The sequence below is a fragment of the Semicossyphus pulcher genome, unplaced genomic scaffold (assembly GCF_022749685.1).
Source record: "Semicossyphus pulcher isolate SPU_LCO1_2020_fin unplaced genomic scaffold, fSemPul1.0.p SCAF_1, whole genome shotgun sequence".
Classification (NCBI taxonomy): Eukaryota; Metazoa; Chordata; class Actinopteri; order Labriformes; family Labridae; genus Semicossyphus; species Semicossyphus pulcher.
The window spans coordinates 24,383,330-24,397,547 of NW_027211603.1; the positions used below are offsets into that span (position 1 = coordinate 24,383,330).

Genomic DNA, 14,218 nt, shown 5'->3' on the forward strand with positions numbered 1-14,218 from the left:
TGAGTCAGGGTTGTAACACAAGCAACAGTTTTGATGCAGATGTCCGTTCGACCATGCGACCCCCTCTTTCGGCATCAATCGTAAGTTTCCTCACAGAGAGCTTCTTACGTGATTTTGTCATTCCCTGCTGTGAGCTGCATTAAATAATATGAACACAAAGTCACAACATTTAAAACACATTTTTTAATTGACTAATATACAAACAAGAAAAAATATGGCATCTCATCTGTATATACACTAACAGTGCTGATCTCGATTCAGTTTATTCAAACTGTTGAAAGAAACTACTGTATCCAACTCGTGCTGTAGTGGGGCATTTGAATATACTGAGCAAAATGAGAGTGTTCCCAGACCTGCACAACACACGTATTTAAGTGCATTTTAAAACGTTTCCTGGTCAAAATGCTTCTGAAGCAGCGTTAACTGGTTTTCAACTCAAACCTTGTGGTAGACGTTATTTGTTGTCAGTATGCGTTGGCAGTTCACACAGGTCATAAAAATAACCAATCTTGTGTGTCTTCACTTGTAATCCAAATGAGGTCAGTAGAGTTTGTTGTTGAGCCAAATCGACAATTTTACATGAAACAGTTTTTAGTTTCCATGGTGATTCGGAGTCATTTCATGCATTTATCTCGAGTTATGTGTCTGATCCTTCAGCAGTGCTTATAGAGCAGCTAGTAGTCCACAGATACCTTCATTCACGATAATAATTTCCAGCACCAGATACTGTACTTATGTAGGATGGAAGAAAGCCGACACCATGAGCCTTTAGATCAGTGAAAATAAGTCAATTACAAGACGAACCTTTAAATACAGTTTTCTGGTGTAAATCGGCTGAATCTAATTTGACTGTAATCAGACACGTGACTGTTCCCAAGTCCTATTTAGGAGATTTGATAGATAGTATAAAAGCATCATCTGCAACATTTCCAAAATGGCTGCTTGAATTTCGTCTACTCCCAACATAACTTTTTCACATCCTTACTAATTTCAAACAAACCACCAGATTTATCCAAGGTTTGGATAAAATATGTGGTCCCAACAAATCTTTGTTTTTGACAGCATAATTATTGTCACCTTCACATCACTGTTTTCCTCTTCATTTCTTCTTCTTCTTCCTTTTCCCTTTGTTGTTATTAACATGATCTTCTGCACTGAGTGCACTCTGACTGTTGATCTCCTGCTTTTTGTCTTTGGACCACTCCCTCTGCAGCTGCCGGAGCAGACTAGGAGTCAGCAGCCCGTCTCTGACCAGGCGACTAGCTAGAGGGCTCTCCATCGTCTCTCCTGAGTCTTTTTGTCCCTTCTGACCTTTGATGCTAGTCAAATAGTTACTGCTGGCAGCTCCACTGTTACCGCCTGCTTGTTCTCGCCTGCTGCTCTGTGTCTGCAGGGGGCCGGTGATGGCTGGGTCGGTGGCCTTGATGAGACGGGTGATGTTTCGGACGCCCTGTTGGATGATCTCATCAAGCTCCCGCTGGATTTCTCGTACAAAGGCCGTGTCTGGAAACATGTCCATGAAACGGTAGCTACAGAGACAGACAGAGAAAATTATAACAATAAGGATGTCAAATAATAAAACTTCTTGTAAGTTTAACTGCAAGTTGAGTGTGTACATTTAAATGACAGGTAGAGGAAGTTACCTTAACCAGAGGTAAAGATCTAACACATCATGAACAGCTTCCAGGTGAACCAGGTCTTTGATGTTTTTGGGGGCAGCCAGAGGCCAGCTGACAAGCCGACAGACCCAGTCAAACGTCAGGGGCTCATCTCGACTGAACTGACGGGCAAACTGAACAAAAAACAATTCAAATCAGCCCAACAAAGCAGTAAGAACAGCACAGTATGCAGCATTGAATTAATTAAAGGGGCGGTATTATGCTAATTTCAAGCTTGATATTTCACTCTGTGCTACCTGTGGAGTAGCTTAGCATAATTTACAGTTAAAAAAAACTCCTCATGTTTCTCACACTGGTGAGACTGTTGGTCCTCATACAGCCTCTGCCTGAAACCACAGTCAGCTCTGTCCCTTTAAGAAAGCCCGCATTGAAAAAACTGTGTGAAACGTGGCGTTCACAGCAGCCTGCAGACCGAGCTGAGAAGCCTGGGGATTACTCCAACATACTTTTACCTACAGATTTGAAACTTCACCCACATTTAGTGTGGACATCCAACATTTTAACATTGTATATATATGTTTCAAAATGTGAAACAGCAGTGTTATATCACTATCATGAACAAAACATCTTTACTTCCTCACCACTCCGCAATCAAGAAATACTTTTCTGCAACATATGTCATCAACATAATATTAGAGGTTAAAACTTGACTCAGAATCTCAAAGGTTACTTGGTGAGGACAATACTTTATTCTGGAGCCTGTTTTATCAGTGTGATAAAACTATAAAGTGAGGGTGCAAAGGTACAGCACGTATAAAAGGATGTTTTACAACACTGAATACATTTGATAAACAGATACTTTGAATGTCAAAATAAAAACAAACAAAATGATCTTAATAGCTACATGTCAAAACATTTAAAAGCAAATATCAGTGTCTGATTGATAAAAACACATTGAATGTTTTATTTTCTTCACGCCCTCTGCTCATGGTCACCTTTACTCGTCCTCACCTTTAGGAAGGAGGTGCACACAAACGGTTGTTTCTTGTTGATGGGAGCGGTGCAGAAGACGTAGCGTGACCTCAGGTTGAGCGGGATGTGCTGAATCATGTCAGCCAGAAACTTGAAGTCGTCAATGTTGCAGACAAAATACATCCCGTCCACCTGAGAGAGGCTGACAAATATGTCCTGCAGGAAAGAGACGAAGAGAGAGAGGAGTCACAAAGTTTTCCAGAGGAGTAGACGAGGCTACGCGTATATCTCTTCATGGACAGGGCTGTTCAACAGAAGGACAATGTGTCGTTTTTTATCATGTTTAAATAGCTTCAGGAAGTGAAATGGCTTCCCCTGCTGTCTTATATCTTAAGGAAATAGATCAGCTTAAACTGCATTTTGTCTGAAGTTGTTCACACAACATAAAAATACAACCCCTCAAAAAATTAGAGCAGCAACTGTTCAGATGAACACCTCAACGAATTCAGGCATCTTATGGCTTTTATTTGCAGAGAAAGACAATATGGAAATAATATGGAGGTGAGGAGTTAGAAAGAGGTTAACTTTGCAGGCACCTGTAGCATGTTCCTAATCTCTGCTGGAGGCTAGCAACAAGCATAACACATCCGCAATTCTATCTAAACTGTCAGCGGTGGAACTGCATTGTGGGTAATGTATGTTTTAAAAAGAAAAGAAAATGTGTGGAATAAATAAACATGGTATTTGGGGTTTCGCTGTATCCATTTCATCAGCCCAAACTGTCTATCGTGAGTCTGGCAATGTTTTAGAGTGCAATACTAAATCTGTAAACTGAACGGAAATGTACCTAAAAGCTCTGAAAGAAATCTAGCAAAGTAGTTTATGGTTTCCTTCTGAAGGTCAAAAATGAACCTTGAAGCTGTAGATACAGCAACAATGTAAACACTGAGCTTTGGCAGTGATATTGTCCCACTTTATCAGCTCAGAGAGATAATCTTTCTTACACTGTGGCTTTCATTCTTAACAAGAGGTAGAAAGAAGAACAAAGGAGTCTATACTCACCACAAGGTTTGACAGAGTGGCATCAGGTAGATGATAGGCGAACATCTCTATCTGCTCTGCTGTAGGATGGAGACCTGCAGTCTGAGACCAAGGAGGAGAGATAAACATCAGAAACACTATCTTTGCCATGTTATACTTATATAATACACAGTGAAGATGGGCTTCTACGATTTCCCGAGGAGTGTGTGATTGAATGTATAACTGTGCAAATGATCACCTCTATGGGCTCTACAGAGTGGCTGAGTATTTCCTTCAGAACAGGCAGATCGTCTCTGTGCATGGTGGTAACTTCTCCCTCTTTGAATTTGGAGGAGAACCTGTGAGAGGCGACACAGGAGACCAGGTAGAACAATCACCTGACAGAAATTTAAATTACTTTTTATTACCTTTACATTTGCAGAGGGGAGATATTCATATAAGTAAAGATGAGACTGACCTCCCTGCACGGCCGGATATCTGCAGAGCTTGTGATGTGCTGATGGTCTCCATCTGTTTCTCCCCTTTCTCATTAATGTTGGGCTTCACCAGACTGTTGAAGATGATACGTTTTATACTCCTGCAGAGAGAGAGGGGCGATAGGTAGACAAATGATAGAGTAAGACGTGAGCCGAGTTGGCAGAATCTACACAATTTCTTAATAAAAGTGGACCATTCAGGCTACTGTAGATAGAGTCACGTTCAAGCTGCCATGTGGGGGATTAGAGAATGTATGACTTTGGCGACTCCTAGTGGTGAATTGTGAACATGCCATCAAATAACAGAACAGTTTGAAATCCTCCACAGAACGGTGCATGCAGAACGAAGGCACTGAAACAAGACAGCAACAACATTTGTATAATGGTACTGACAGGTTGAGGCCCATTCCAATGGCATCTGTAGCCACCAGTATCTTGCAGGGGTCGTCAGGGTCATTGAACTTCTTGGCCTGTGACAGCTTGGTGCCTGAAAATATGAGAATACTCAGCTTGGTCTCACAGTCTGGAGAATTTACAGACATCTCTTTAACATAAAAAGATCAAATATTGGTTGACAAAATAAGCAAAACTACTTTAATTTACATTTTGTTTGATTTTTATAAGATTTCTGAACAAAAATTTAGTTTGAGCCACAGAACATTTTGATAAATTTAGACCAGTAGGTTCTTGTTGTTTTCAAATATATTATTTATAAACGTCGTTCAGATGCTTCATGAATGGAAACACATCTTCATGTAGTGACAGAAAAAGTCTTTACAGCTAACATTTCATCTTCATGAGGACTGAAACCAAATTGACCTATTAAGACATTACTTACACACAGACATACATCCCTCCACAAGCCGCATTCACAACCTCACCTGGAGGTAAACTCCCATAAATCACAGCACATTCTTGTCCTCTGGCCTCAATCTGCCTGCTGATGGAGTAAATGTCATTTTTACTGAAGCAGACGATACAATCTCCTGGACTCAAGTTGTCTAATGAGTCCACAGCATGATCCAGGATTGAGAATGGAGTTAAACGTTGGTAGGTGTGGACCTGGATACAGAGACAGAGAGAGTGGTTACTTTTACTAAAACATTATCTAAATAATAACAGCTGCTCATCTCTTCCTGCTGTAACATATATATCAGCCTCACCTCCACCTCCTCTCCAGTGGTGTACATCAGCTCTCTGATAAAGTCTATGGCTGCAGCTTCACCGCAAACATGGATCTCCTCTGCACACAGACCTGCACACACACACACACACACACACACACAAGAAAAAAAGAAGAAACACTTACATGCAAAATTGGTATACATCAGGGCTGTAACAGGGACCATGTTCAAATTTTGTGTTTGTGTGTATAGTGAAATTGGATTCATAAAATGTTAACTAATCTGGACTTGGTTGAAGTTCATGAAGATTTCAAGAACTTCAACTTAGTCCAGTTGCCTTTTCGCTTTAGCGTAGACTCGTCATGACCTGGATGTCTTCACAGACATCTTAAGTTACCATTACTTGATCAACATGAATGTTACTGTCGCAGTCACAAATATTATGTATGAGCTTAATTAACTACATAGTAAAAGAAAGTTTTAAAACATGCTAAATAACTCACCTTAGACAATTGACTCTTAGGGTAAGATTAAGAGATATAAGGTCCAGAACAGTACAAGAGGCCTTATGTGTGTCTGTATCTCTGTGTGTGTGTTCTTAGAGTGTGTTACAAACCCAGCAGTGCTCTGGTCCAGGCCCAGCCTCTGGAAGGATCTCTGATCATTTGAATTTCATCTATTACAGCCACTTCATCTAAACACAGACATACAGAAAACAGTGTCATGAATAATTAAGGGGACTCACTTTTGTTTGTGCTCCCATTTTTCATGAGCTGAACTCAAAGATCTAAGACTTTTTCTACATACACAAAAGGCCTATTTCTCTCAAATATTGTTCACAAATTTGTCTAAATCTGTGTCAGTGAGCACTTCTCCTTTGCCGAGATAATCCATCCACCTCACAGGTGTGGCATATCAAGATGCTGATTAGACAGCATGATTATTGCACAGGTGTGCCTTAGGCTGGCCACAATAAAAGGCCACTCTAAAATGTGCAGTTTTACTGTATTGGGGGGGGGGGGGGGGTCAGGTTGTTGACTGTGGCCTGTGGGATGTTGGTCCACTCCTCTTCAATGGCTGTGTGAAGCTGCTGAATATTGGAAGGAACTGGAACACGCTGTCGTATACGCCGATCCAGAGCATCCCAAACATGCTCAATGGGTGACATGTCCGGTGAGTATGCTGGCCATGCAAGAACTGGAATGTTTTCAGCTTCCAGGAATTGTGTACAGATCCTTGCAACATGGGGCTGTGCATTATCATGCTGCAACATGAGGTGATGGTCGTGGATGAATGACACAACAATGGGCCTCAGGATCTCGTCTCGGTATCTCTGTGCATTCAAAATGCCATCAATAAAATGCCCCTGTGTTCGTTGTCCATAACATACGCCTGCCCATACCATAACCCCACCGCCACCATGGGCCACTCGATTCACAACGTTGACATCAGCAAACCGCTCACCCACACGATGGCATACACGCTGTCTGCCATCTGCCCTGTACAGTGAAAACCTCAAAGGACAGAATCCATGATGTCATGATTCAGAGACCATAAAGGCTCAGAGTTTTGGTTCAGAGTTCACTGAGACATTGGAAGAGCCACACCGTCGAAGTAAAGTCAAGCAAAAGACAACAAACACCAAAACACCTAAAATGGAGACCAACTACTTAGAAGTAGAACCTTCATTTAATTTCTACCTCAGCTCCCTCGAAGCTCTAGCAAGGAGCGAGCTAAAGGACAACGAGGCCAGGGTCACTGAGAGCAAAACCCAGGGTAGAGTCCTCTTAGAGATCGAAGAGGACACCCTGGCCAATCTCCTCGATCAGCTCCAAGAGAAGCAGGAGAACAAGCAGTGGATCTGTGAGAGAGAGGAGCTGCAAAGAGAGATATCGAGCCTGAAAGCCCAGCTGCAGATTCAGCCCAAACGCTCTGCTCAGAGGGAAGAGGAACCTCTCCTATCTGAGCTACAGAAGGTCAGGGCCAGGCTGAGGAAAACCAGCATAGATCTGGAGATGGAGTTTTATAAAAACCAAGACCTCCAAGGGCAGCTGAAGAAGGTGCTCTCTGCTCCTAAGGAAGAGGACAGGCTCAAGTCGGAGCTGAAGAAGGTCAGGGCGAGCCTCAGGAAAGCCACCATTGATCTGGAGACGGGGCACTATGAGAAACAAGACCTCCAGGTGCAGCTGAAGAAGGTGCTCTCTGCTCCGAGAGAAGACGACAGGCTCAAATCGGAGCTGAAGAAGGTCAGGGCGAGCCTCAGGAAAGCCACCATTGATCTGGAGATGGACTACTACGAGAAAGAAGACCTCAAAGTGCAGCTGGACAAAATGAAGAAAGAGAGTGAGGCCCTTCAGAAGAAGATGGAGATAATGAAGGAAACAGCAGAGGTGGAGGCTCGCTCAAAGGAAGAAAAACTGAAGAGTGATCTTCACTTTGAGCGGGCTGAAGCTCAGAAGCTGAAGAAGGAACTGAGCGAGATGGAGGAAGCACTCCTACAACTAAGAGGGAATGCTAAAAAGGCTGTGGAGAAATCCCAGCTTTCCCATCGAGTTCAGCAGATGAAATACAGAGCATATGTGAAGAACCTATCTGCACTTAAAGAGGCAAAGGATCTGCTGGAGACTCAGCAGCAGCAGGAGAGAAGCCACCACCAGGAGGAGATGGATAAAACAAAAGCCTCCTGTCTCACTAAAATAACTTATCAGAGACATAAGAACAAAAAGCTCACCTCTGCTCTGAAGGCGGCTGAGAAAGGGCTGAAGAAACAAGTCATCAAGTGGAATAAGGAAAAGTCAGCCCTCCTTAAGACCACAGAAAGCCTCCGGAGATGTCTGCAGAAGAAGGAGAAGCAGTGGGAGGAGAAGGACAGCTCCATGAGGTCCCAGCAGACAGACCGACAGAGACAGAACTCCTCACCTGCCTCAATTTCATAGAGAGCATTGGCTAGTGCTGACGTGCTCAAAATAAATAAGCATAAAATTAAAAAATTAAATAAAAAAAATTAAATAAACAAACACAAAATTATGTTTCGTTGTTCGTCTGTTGTTGTTGAGAATGTAAAGTTGTGTTAAAGTCACATGTAAATTGAATCCCTCACCAGCGTCTCTCAGGTGCATTATAAAGTGATGAACTTACCTGAGCTCCTTGTTTAGAACGTGTTACCTTTTTAACCTGTTTACACTATTAGACCTTCTTAAGTAAATAAACCACTGTCTCTAAATTCATTGTTATGCTCACCGTGTCCTCATGCTTTTTTGTAAGTTCCTTTAAAAAAATAACTTGATTAAACTTTGACCTTTGACCCAGGGTGTCAGTATAACACAGATGCAATACTGGTTTAACCTGACCCAGGAACTGTGGGCTGTTTAGACCCTGATATTCTGTAAGAGTAACTGCACACTTAAACATGTTTTTGAGCTGTAATCTAAATTATATTGCTGTACTGTGATGAAACACATCAATGCTGGTGTTAATATTGACAGTTCTTACCAAATTTATAAAAACGGCATTTAATGGGTTGGAAATGGCTCAAACAAGCCGTCTATGGTTTTAAATCAGCCCTGGTGTCAGGGTTGGGGGAGTGGGACACAATTGCGGACTGGGAAGGGGTTCTAAAAGCTATCCCGAAGGAATAGCCACTGAAAATCGCAAGCGATTGAAAGGGAGTAGGAAAGGACAAATAATATTCAGCAAAAAGCGGGCTCCTTTAACCAAAATCAAAGTCAGGGTATGGCAAACTAAACCACCACTGCCAAGCAGCTGAACCAAAAGTAAACTCTCAGGGAGACCCTGGAAAAAACTTGCACACTGAAAAAGCAGGAAGACACAGAGAGATGCTCTCACTATCTCTGGAGGTGAGACAATGAGTCAGCACTGGGTGCTGGACTCAAAGGGTATATATAAGCTCCCACCACCTGCTCTCAATCAAGAGCAATCAGGCACACACACACACACACACACACACACACACACACACACCTGACTCTGCTCTTTAATGATCCCTCTGCCAAGCTAAATGACTGGCCAAAGTGAGTGCCCCTCACAGGGCCCCTCAGAGGGCCCCCCACATAAGGAACGGCACCTGACATTCAAGCAGAATTGCCGGATTAGCTCTGGGTCCAAAATGTCCCTAGCTGGGACCCGACCCCGCTCCTCTGGGCCATATTCCTCCCAGTCAACAAGATACTGCACCCCACGTCCTACACAACGACTTTTTAAGATGCATCGAACCGTGTAGGCTGGGGGGCCCCCAACTAGCCTGGGAGGAGGCAGAGGCCTCTCTACTGGGGCCAGCGGGCTGGTGCAGACTGGTTTCAGTCGGGACACATGGAACGCGGGGTGGGTCCTCATGGACCGGGGGAGCAGCAGACAAACTGTGACAGGGTTAATTCTCCGAATGATCTTGAAGGGACCAATGAAGCAAGGCGCTAACTTTCGGGACTCCATCTGGAGGGGGAGGTCCGTCTTTGAGAGCCATACCGTCTGACCAATACGATAGGGGGGCACTGGGCGCCGATTCTGATCAGCATATCGTTTTTGCTGAGCTACAGAGCGCTGCAGTGACCCCCTTACCCGCCTCCAAGCAGTGCGACACCGCTGTATGAAGTGGGCAGCTGAAGGCACTGCGACATCTCTTTCCTGTTCTGGGAACAGCGGTGGCTGATACCCATACTGGCATTCAAAAGGAGACAGACCCGTAGATGCATTCAAAAGAGTGTTGTATGCATACTCTGTCCAAGGAAGCTGGTCGCTCCATGTGGTTGGGTTTGAGGAAACTAGACAATAGAGTGTTCTCTCCAATGTCTGATTAGTTCGCTCAGTCTGGCCATTAGTTTCTGGATAGAACCCTGACAACAGACTTACAGAAGCACCCACAAGTGCACAAAATGCCTTCCAGAAACAGGAAGTGAACTGTGGGCCTCGGTCTGACACGATATCTTGAGGAAGGCCGTGGTGCCGAAAAACATGCTGGATCATCAGCTGTGCAGTTTCCCGGGCCGAGGGAAGTTTAGTGAGGGGAACAAAATTGACCGCTTTGGAGAAACGCTCCACAACAACCATGATGACTATTGACCACTTGGATGGGGGTAACCCTGTTATGAAGTCAAGGGCCACATGCGACCAAGGACGATGAGGAATGGGCAGAGGACGGAGAATACCAGCAGGGGGACGTTGCAGGGGGACGAGCAAAAACAAAAGTGTTGCGTTTATATTTTTGTTCAGTGTACACACGGGGCCCCGCTGCAAATCTGTGCCAACTTTGGGAACCGATCTGTAAACTGTGAGCAGTTTTGTAAACACGATTTCTTTCTTCAGAGAACAAGGAATGGACCATTTCCACATGGACCTCATCCGCCAAGCAAGTCCAATTTATCTGGATTTAAGGGTAGATTAAATGCTATATTGTGTTTTGCTTTGGACTTAAATGTACCCTTAAATCCAAATAAATCAATCATTAATCATCAATTCCTAAATAGCAGCAAAGTAATTTTATTTCCATTTAATGCACTCATAACAAAAACACTCCCCTTCATACAAAGGCAAGTTCAATGTGATGTCCAACAGAGCAATAATTGGCTATATTGTCATATTTTTGCTATCAAACACAAATATTTGTATGCGTCATATTTACTTACAAGGCGTGGTGACACTGCACATCTCAATGGTACAGGCCACATGACCCGCTGCTCGACCCTCCAAGTCCATGAAGGTCCTCTCCTCTCCAGTAACCAAGTCACATGGCACATCCTGCAAGTACACATCCACAAACACACACACATAAGAAAACAGTCAACAGAAGGGTATAATGAGAGGGAGATTTAAGAAGACACAGTGATTGGAAGTAGGAAAGACGTGACAGTAAAAAACATTACCAAAAGACAGACATAGAAAGTGAAACACTCCAGCCGTTTAGCACAGCAATCTTTTAACATTGGGAGTCATGATGGGCAGATTTGAAACAAAGGATCATAATAATCTCTTTTTCTTGTCAAAATCTGGCAACTGTTACCGGACACCAACAGTTTTGGTGAGTGATTTGGGTGTGTCAACTAATCAGACATCAGTTCAGCTCAGGTCTCAGTAATACTCACTTTGACCTTTGAACAGGCTGTTGTGTGACATGAGTGTAGCTCCTCCTTTAAAGAAAACAGAAGGCCTAAAAGAACAAATACGTACCGCATTGTTGCTCTTTTCAAAGATCTCGTGGGCCAGCAGCTTCAGGGGCCCACAGTACACTCCAGACTTAGCAGCCAGGTAGCGCTGGATAGCATGATAGGTTTTCCCACTGTTAGTTGGACCAGCATGGAAAACCACTTTCCTCTGGATGGCACGAGCCTCTGGGTACCTGACACACACATACAAACACAGATTATATTACAACAAAGTAATATTCTGCATTGTACAGCACATAGAGATTTCTGAGCCCGTCTATAAGACGTACCAGTTAGCGGGGACTCTGAGGTCTGAGATCTTTCTCAGGTCGTCCATACAGTCCAGCATGGGGAAGATTTGCTTGGCATGACGCATAAAGTATGGGTAGATGTCATCTATATGACCTGAAGTACAAAAGAAATTACAAATGAAAAAGATTTTTCTCTTATTAATATACATAATCTATTTGACATGACCCCATCTTGAAGTGCAACTATAAACTGACAAACCTGCTCCGTAGCAGATGTCACTAAAGATGATGTGCAGATCGGCAGGGAGTGATGTCACTTCCAGGGCAAACTTCCTGAAGCTAATAAAGGCCTGGTGGAACAGACGAGCTGCAATGCACAAAAAAGACACATGAGGCTCATCTTACAAAGCATGCTGGTTAGATTCCTGTCTGCCTTTTCAATTCACCCAAGCTTCCACACAAGGTGCTGTCCTAGCTATAGGGAACATTGTGTGGTTCCGTGTCTTGCTCAAGGAAACTTTAAACAGTGCACAGTAGAAGCCGGGGACCAACCTCCCAAGCTTGTGATCAATGGACAATCTGCTCTTCTTTCTGAGTCACAGTTGCCCTAGCTAACACAAATACATTTACCCTTGTTTATCCTGACATTAATATTAGGTTCTTTTGAAAATGAATGAGAACAGATTTCTCACCATCCAGGCCACCGTCCGCTGCCAGCTTCTGCATCTCCTTCCTCTTATAAAACTTGTTCAGAACTTTAAGCAGTTCACCTGAATCACAGACACAAACAACAGATAACGGCTTTTAATAAAATACACAGTCAGAGTCCAAAATACTGTACATCTGATCAGATAGGCCTGGTACATGAAAAACACCTGACAGCGTTAGCACAAGTTAAGTGAAAACACGCTTTCAGAAGTGCTTGAAGTGTTTCAAAAACTCACAGGTTATGTACATTTTAACTTTAAGGCTAGTCCAGGTGAACTGACTCACTTTTATCGAGCGGTTGTGTCAGCTCTACTCCCACACCCCCATCTCCCGAGGCGTCAGTTTTCAGAGACACGGGGACAAACAGAGAAGTGTCCGGAGGTTTTGAAGATGAACTGTTAGATGAGACATTTCTTTTGCAACCCACCGACCCAGATCTTTGTTCTTCATGTAACAAACCAGACCCAGAAGACACATGACAGCTGCCAGCGGTAATACGGGCAGTCCGCGGGTTAATGTGGCGTTGAAGCCGAGAAAACAAATACATACACCGGTTTACTGACATCGCTGCGAGTCGTTTGTATCCCCGGTGTAAGCACCTTTTGTGGGTGACACACAAAAATGATGCTACAATAGCTCCATGCTGTTCAACAGGTGTAAATATGTGGATTACACACACCACCAACAGCTACAGAGGACGGTCAACACGATCCTCTTCCTGCCGACACAACGTGGGACAGGACCGCTCACTAGATAGCTGCCCACAAATGTGCCTGTCTGGATATTGAGCCTAAAACGATATGTATTCAACACCTAAATAATAAATACTCGCTTGTATGCGCCAAGGTTTGTCAATAAAATAAATGTGACCGGAAATGTATTTTATTTTTGCCAATATGTTGCAAAGAAAACAAAATATAAACAGGCATAGAAATGCACTTCTCTATAGCTGCAAACAAAGATCGTAAATAAAATAGCGAAGATTTCCTCTTCATCTAAAAAATGTCCCAATTCCAGCTTCTCTCTGTGCATTGCCTGTCTTGACGATCTTTGAATGTGTCCTGCGCCATGCATAAACTGTATTTGAGTTTAGTTTTCAGTAGTTTTATTTGTTGTTTCCAAAATGTAACAGGTTTTAGACTTCTCTATTGATGTGAACAAAATAAGGTAAGTTATTTAAAAGCAATGATGAAAATCTATGTTGAGGTCTACTGTCCCATATCATCCTTTCTATCATAATTTAAGACACACGTAATTTTGAAAAGTTCGCCTTTTTTTCAATATAAACAAAATAGAAAAACAGACTTCACAATCCCAAATTTAACACAACCCCATCCCACACAAAAAAGGTTTGACTGGCCAAAATGATAATAAAAATTTCCAATTAGTTTATTATTTTTTTCTATTATATTTTCAGATTTATCTTACTTTGCAGTTATTTTAATCCTACAGAAAAAAATGATTGTCTTAATGGTGTTCTTAAGCATTTTCCATTTTGATGGGAATATGATTTTGGGGGAAAAATGTTCTCCTAAAAAAACTTTTAGGAGAGTGTGCGTGGGCCACAGGACAGACACCATGAAGACTGTCTGAAAAGATTACAAATTAGCTTTTGCCTGTGCAGTCAAAGAAAGGGAAAAATGACTTGGAAATGGAAAGGAAAGCATTAAACCTGGTAAATTAAGTTTATGATTTTATAATGTGAAACTGTATTTAAAGACTTTAAATATTTCAAAATTCTTACAATGAGGGAGTTAATTTAAGTGTCTTAAATATCTTGCATACACTATACACAGATGGCACCCTGAAGAAACTGAAACCAGACAAACATAACTGGCCTTACTGGATGAACTAGACTTAACCTTTGTTTGC

The 14,218-nt window shown here is 42.7% G+C and overlaps 1 protein-coding gene across 2 annotated transcripts; it reads right to left on the reverse strand.

Moving 5' to 3' along the window:
• Positions 1–187: 187 nt before the first annotated feature.
• On the reverse strand, positions 188–13,013 carry supv3l1 (SUV3-like helicase). Of its 2 annotated transcripts, XM_069674900.1 has the most exons (16): positions 12,632–13,013; positions 12,331–12,408; positions 11,898–12,005; positions 11,678–11,792; positions 11,413–11,581; positions 10,872–10,983; positions 5,849–5,926; positions 5,272–5,363; positions 4,990–5,170; positions 4,502–4,595; positions 4,090–4,209; positions 3,871–3,970; positions 3,654–3,734; positions 2,631–2,807; positions 1,644–1,792; positions 188–1,529 (listed from the first exon to the last, which is right to left on the reverse strand). In XM_069674900.1, the coding sequence occupies exons 1-16, from the start codon at positions 12,909–12,911 to the stop codon at positions 1,100–1,102; spliced, it is 2,364 nt and encodes a 787-aa protein (XP_069531001.1). In that variant the 5' UTR covers positions 12,912–13,013; the 3' UTR covers positions 188–1,099. The 2 variants fall into 2 exon arrangements, with proteins under 2 accessions (XP_069531001.1, XP_069531782.1); XM_069675681.1 differs by lacking the exons at positions 10,872–10,983; positions 11,413–11,581; positions 11,678–11,792; ... (1 more) ...; positions 12,331–12,408; positions 12,632–13,013 and adding an exon at positions 7,964–7,998.
• Between the last annotated feature and the right edge of the window lie 1,205 nt (positions 13,014–14,218).